The sequence below is a fragment of the Sinocyclocheilus rhinocerous genome, unplaced genomic scaffold (genome assembly GCF_001515625.1).
Source record: "Sinocyclocheilus rhinocerous isolate Xijiao unplaced genomic scaffold, SAMN03320098_v1.1 scaffold2322, whole genome shotgun sequence".
NCBI classification, from domain to species: Eukaryota; Metazoa; Chordata; class Actinopteri; order Cypriniformes; family Cyprinidae; genus Sinocyclocheilus; species Sinocyclocheilus rhinocerous.
In genome coordinates this window covers 306,399-313,304 of record NW_015663225.1, presented here as the reverse complement: position 1 = coordinate 313,304, position 6,906 = coordinate 306,399, and the positions used below count along the sequence as shown (strand labels likewise).

The 6,906-nt window shown below is 37.5% G+C and overlaps 1 protein-coding gene across 1 annotated transcript in view; it reads right to left on the bottom strand.

Moving 5' to 3' along the window:
• Nucleotides 1-4,615: 4,615 nt before the first annotated feature.
• LOC107728765 (angiomotin-like protein 1) overlaps nt 4,616-6,906 on the bottom strand; it is a 10,567-nt gene continuing 8,276 nt past the window's right edge. The window contains exon 5 of the mRNA XM_016539045.1: nt 4,616-4,656. Within this exon, the coding sequence (XP_016394531.1) occupies nt 4,616-4,656 (41 nt within the window). The remainder of the gene's footprint in view (nt 4,657-6,906) is intronic.

Genomic DNA, 6,906 nt, shown 5'->3' with positions numbered 1-6,906 from the left:
GCTCTGCAGCACATGGAGGCGCCAGCGCGATCACTTGCATTTTTTTCAGTGGATCCTCCGTCATTTTTGCTCATAAAGGTAAGAGTAATACATCATTCGTAGCTGTAAAGGGTCTACTTTTATTTGTATGCACTCACAACATCAACAAAACGTTGTGCTTTTATAAAATAAAGAAAACAAACAGGATGTGCTTTCTGCCGTCTCGTCTTGAACAGGAGCGCTTCAAAAAAATGAACCAAAACTCAGCGAATACATGTCTCACAGACATGATAAATATATCTATAGAAAGCTTTAAATTACTACTTAATGAAATAAAACAAATCAAAAACAAAAACTCTTCATTATAATCATAATCTGTAAAGATGCACTTCTCTCTAAAGGCGCGTCTAATGAGGAGATGGCGAGTCAGGATCGGCAACTTCATCCTTGCGACATCGACTCAGAAAACACTAGTTTATTAGTAAATAACTCAAATATCTCCTTACTATTTCCCCCTGTCACATTTATGGTAATTACTTTTGCCGGTGCTTTGTGGCAAGCTTAAGCCTATTGCTTGCATTTGAACGCAGAACAGGCATGTTGTATGCTTTAGCAATTGAACCATAGTTAGTAAGAATAAGAGAAAAGATTGATGGCTGGAGTATACCACAATGTGATTTTAAAATTAAGTTGTCGGCTTATGCTGATGATGTTATTGTTATTGTGAATAATCAAGAAGAGGTAGATAATCTAAGAATAATAATTGATGACTTTGGAAAACTGTCTTCAGCTAAGGTAAACTGGACTAAGAGTGAAGCTATTGTATGTGGAAAGTGGGAAGGTAAATGCCTTCCTAATTTACCTGCTGGACTTGAATGGAAGAAAAATGGCTTTAAATATTTAGGTGTATACCTTGGAGATGATTCAATATTACAAAAAAACTGGGAGGGTATTTTAGAAAAAACAAAAGGACAACTGGAAAAATGGAAATGGCTGTGGCCCAAAATGTCATTTAGAGGACGTGTTATAGTCATCAATAATTTGGTGGCTTCAACATTTTGGCATCGCTTGGCATGTACTGAGCCACCAAGTGGACTTCTTGCAAAACTACAAGCTCTCATTGTGGACTTTTTTTAGGACTAAGTTTCACTGGGTGCCGCAGAGTGTACTATATCTCCCTAAGGAGGAAGGGGGACAAGGACTAGTACATCTGGCCAGCAGAGGAGCAACTTTTCGTTTACAATTTATTCAAAGATTTTTAACTGGACCTGAAGATCTTGTTTGGAGGAATGTTGCTAACTTTATTTTGAGTCAAGCTGGAGGCCTGGGACTGGACTCTGCTTTGTTTTTAATGGACTCTAGCAAAATTCAGCTGAATGGACTGACTCCATTCTATAAAGGGGTCTTTAGAATATGGAGCTTATTCAAGAAAAGAAGAGGGGCTTTTGGTTTGTCTTTATATTGGTTATTAGAAGAACTGACTGTGTTTGGAGCTAGATTTGATGTTTCAAGTGAAGCTGCATGGGGTTTTGAAAATGCAATGTGCAGAGCACATACAAAGTTAAATTGTGTCAGATAATAGTTGCTGGGGGTCCTGAGTTAAATAACTCACAAAAGGTTGCTTCTTGCATTGGAGTTAGATCAACAAGATTAGCAGGGAAATTACTGGATCTTTTAAAACAGAAGGTTACGGTAGAAGAAACGTCTCTCCTTATAAGCTATGGTTAATGAAAGGTGGTTCCAAATAACAAGGATCCATTTCCAGAAGTTTATATTATTCCTGATTTTAAAGGTGCAGATGGGGAATTGTTGAAGAATTTAGAGGATCTAACTATTAATGAGGCTAACAGCAAAAAATTGTACTGAAGCGGTGTTAAAATTTTAAACTTGAAAGTTTTAAACGGAAGAGTTGATACTGTCTGGAGAGACAAATTAGGTTTGGATCAGAGTATAAAACCTGTGTGTGGAGTTTTTTATAAACCTCCTTTGGAAAAAAAGGTGGGGGATCTCCAATGGAGAATTTTACATGGCGCAGTTGCTGTTAATTCTTTTGTGCATGTTATTAACCCCAATGTTTGTAATCTATGTCCTTTTTGTGGAAAAAAAGGAGACAATTTTTCATTGTTTTATGGAGTGTACAAGATTGTGCTCTTTATTTGATTTTCTTACATTGTTGTTTGGTAAGTTAGATGAAATTTTTACTGTTCAGAGTTTTATTCTTGGATATCGATATGCAGCAAAAAACAAGATAAAATGTCAACTTTTAAATTTCATTGTGGGAGAAGCAAAAATGGCAGTATATATAAGCAGGAGGAATAAAATTGAAGGGTCAGAAGGATGTGAAATTGTATCTATTTTTAAAAATCATATAAAAGCAAGAGTGTGGGTTGATTTTTAATTTTATAAGATGATGAAAGACTTGATTTTCTTTTCGGTTCAGTGGTGTTACAATGATGCAATTTGGAGGAGGAGGAGGAGGAGGAAGAGGAAGACGAGGAGAGGAGTAAACATGGTCATTGCCAATAATGTAATCCGCCTGCGAGAGATTCAAAGGAGAGTGATTGAGGATAATCATAATTTTCGAGGGATAAATGCCATCAGCCTCTCCACAATTGATCTTATCCTCCGAAAGCACCGGTTCCGGGCCTGCATGAGTTTTATGACCGCAGCTGGTAGGATAGGAGTACTTCAGTTTGTCTCAATGGAATGTAACTGTTTCGTGTGTGGCTCCATAGTGTGAGTGGGTCCGTTGTAAGACAGAGATCCTACATAGGTAAGGGGGGGACCAAAAATTTGTTTTGCCTATGTCACAATAAGAGGTAAATCCGGCCCTGCTAACAACACCTACAAACAACCATCTGCCCCAGACCAACTCACTTCAGGATGACAGGTGACACCATCTCGACACCTGCTGCACAAGCTCGAGGATCCACACCTTGCTACAGTCTACATCACCACAACACACTGCCTGACAGCATCCTCTATGGCACCACAACCACTCCTGGAGGCACCAACAGCCACCACTGTCCCCCAGCCTTGACTGGCAGGTGCGTGTCTGATTGTTCTGTACCTTTGACATCGCTCACTGTTGTCTATTGGACGGACAACAACGTTCGAAATGGGTATGTAGCGTTTGGACCAATCAGACACAATTATTTGTTACATTCAAAAAATAATCCCTAACACCCCTCACCCAACTAACAAGCCAACTATGAGGGTCTATGGACCCTTCCCCGAAATGCAACTAACACCTCAAAAAGGGGAACAGGCCTTCCATTTGGGTTCCATGGCACCCAAAGACAAATCTTCTGATATCACTGGGTTTATTACTCAAAGGAATGCAGGCAGAGCAACTCTCACTCCATTTCACATTCTGTGAATGAACACACATCCTTAGGTCATTGTGTGTATTATTACTGTTCTTGTATATTGTATTTTGTTTTGTATATTGTTTTATGCATGTGTTATGATAGATCACTAGTTAATATAACCTCACCTATTCCATGTTTGGTATCTATAAGTTCGTATTTTGATGATCTAAATGAGAGTATATATTATATGTTGATACCCATGCAACATGTTAGTGTTCTAAGAATCTTTAATAGTTTTTGCATTAGCACCCAATCCAGTTACATATGCAAAATACCATGCTTGAAGACAAAGAGTCGTAAACTTTCCCTCCAAAAGTGTAAGTCACCACTGGCTCTTTGACTGCCCAGAGGTGTGACCTCCACAGAAGTTAAAAGGCCTCACATCAGTGACCCGCCTCTCAGTCGCTTTTTGACTCTCATCTTTTCTCTCTTCACCTTCCCGTCTTCCGCTTCTGGTCCCGGGGCTGGCCAGCCAAGCCTGGAAGGCCTCGACTACAACCATGTCTTCACTTTCCAGTTTGAGTTTCTGATTCTGTCACTGCTTGTAAATCAATGTCCCTTTTACGATCCTATCTTATTACATGCTCTTATGCATTAATACTGTAAGAAATTATTTTCTGTGGCCATGAAAATAACATTTCTTAGAGTTGATACGCAACTACACTGAATGTTCGCTGGATGAACAGATTGGTTGATTGTAATATTAATTCTGGTACAGTACTACTGGCAGCTGATATAAACAATTGCAATTAATTTTAATTAATTGTAGTTATTTATATACATTTCCCTTTTGAGCTAATTTGCTACATATGGTACACCACGGCTTGCCTGTGAGCACATATGTCATTCTACATCAATACTGGCAGAAAAAAGCAAGTCCTACAAGGCATATATCTGACATGATATAGATATAACAAGAAAGACAAATAATGTTAACTTGAAATTTGTAAAATATAAATCATTACTGTAGGCTTACACTAGTGAATTGGAGTAAGGCAAGAACACAGTTTTGAAAACTGTTTTTTTTTTTTTTATGTACAAGCAATAATGGAATTTTAATTATACCCAGAGAGACAGAGAGAGAGATTTGAGTGCAAGAGAGGAAGAGGTACAGGACATTAAGGAAGGGAAGCAGGAAATGGTTTGAGTTGAGCCGCTAGACATATATTTTTAACAGGGAACAGATTCAGCAAAATGTGTATCAAGCATATTTGTGTGATGATGCAAGCATATTTTTGTGATGATGCGCAATAAGAAGTAAAATCTCACTGACTGGCTAGCTGTTGATTGGCTGTTTCCAAACGATCTGAAAAACACATGAATGACAAAAGATCTGCCACAGGACCCAAGAACAGCTAAAATAAACTGAATCAACAAACAAACAAATAAAATACAACTATATTATGCTATAACTACTAGAGCCCGACCGATAAGGGTTTTTTGGGGGCTGATGCCGATACCGATATTAGGGTGTAAAAAAAGACTGATATCGATATATCGGCCGATATTCTTTATGTGTAGGCTATATTATAGTACAGTATAGTCAAAAGTTTGGACACACTTCCCATTCGTGTGTCCAAACTTTTGAATGGTACTGTATATAGAATACAGTATATAGCCTACATAAACAGAATATATATATATGTACATAAACACATTTTTTTTGCAATGATAACTCAGATGTGGTGATCAAACACTTATAATGATGTGACAAACATAGGCCTATGTAGTTGAGGCAGGGTATTAACAATTTAACAATAAACTTTATTATTCAAAATGAGTCCGTGCACTTAACAGTAAACTTCACTTCACTTATAAATAACTTAAAAAAACAATAAAAAATTATTACAAAAATAATTAGGCTACAAAAAATATTTATAACTTGAATTAAGAAATTAAACAAGGTAACTGTGTAGGGCAAGCAAGTTACTGCCAAATCAACAGGGGCAGGTTTATGCAGGAAGCACAGCTTTTCCAAATGTAAACATCTAAAATGAATAAATAATAATAATGAATAATATTTTTTCACAAATTCTGTGTTGTGTATTTTCTGGTAATCAAATGAACATGCAGAACATGAGGATATGTATTTAAATAAGTCTTTTGCAGTTTAATATTCACAGACACAGTCTCAGAGACCATTCCTTCATCCAGAATCACTCCAGACCCTTTAGATTTCCAGCTCCATGTTGGTGCTTCTTCTCTTCAATTCACCCCACTCATTTTCTATAGGGTTCAGGTCAGAGGACTGGAATGGCCATAGCAGAAGCTTGGTTTTGTGCTCAGTGACCCATTTTTGTGTTGTTTTTGAGGTTTGTGTTTGGATTATTGTACGGTTGGAAGATCCAAACATGGCCCATTATAAGATTTCTAACAGAGGCTGTCAGGTTTAGATTTTTATCTGTTGGTATTTGATAGAATCAAAGACGCCATGTATCTAAACAAGATGTCCAGGACCTCCAGCAGAAATATAGGCCCACAACATCAAAAATACAGCAGTATATTTCATTGTACACATGGGGTACTTTTTATCCCTGTGTGCACCAAACCCATCTTGAGTGTTTGTTGCTAAAAAGCTCTTTTTTAGTTACATCTGACCATAGAAGCCAGTCCCATTTGAAGTTCCAGTCATGTCTGATAACAGAATATGCTAGGGATTTTTGGATGGATTTTCTTTTCTTGATTTTTTTTCTTGAAACCCTCCCAAACAACACGTGGTGATGTAGGTGCTGTTTGACAATTTTTTTTAAAGGTTTTCTGACCCCGAGACTCAACTATTTTCTGCAATTCTCCAGCTGTGGTCCTTAGAGCCTTTAGCCACTCAAACTCTCCTCCTCACCGTGCATTAGGACGATATAGACACACGGCCTCTTCCAGGCAGTTTTGTAACATTTTCTGTTGATTGGAAATTCTTAATTATTGCCCTGATGGTGGAAATGGGAATTTGTGAAGCTCAATTATCGTTTGCTGCACATCAGAAATATATTCTTTGGTTTTTCTCATTGTGATGGATGATTAGAGAGAGAGAGAGAGAGAGCAAGGGCGTCACATCACAAACACATACCAGCTTCATCACTGTGTCTGTCACGCGACTCTGTTCCCCTTTCGGGCTCTGTCTTTACATTTATTTTGAAAGATGAAGCTCGCGATTATGGTAAGGGGCGTTACATTTCATATTAGCCAATGAAAGTTTAGATTTTTGTGATTTTTTTAAATATAAGATCAAATGGATTAACAATGCAGATTAATTTTCACAGCCTTCTTTGGTCATATTTACCAAGGGTGCCGATATTTTTGCCCATGACTGTATGTACTGACCTCTTTTTTATTTATTCATCAAAAATAAGACAAATTACATGAAATTCCGCGTTATACAGTAAATTCCGTTTTTATGACTGGATTTAAATCATAGGGCCCTACTAAAGTAGCAAACGAATATGATAAGCTCATTGCGAAAATAAAAGACGGGGACATTGTTGTTTATTTACTTAGCATTAAGTCTCTCCAACTAGGTGACAACGTAGCGTTAAAGGGGTCATATGATGCTGCTAAAAAG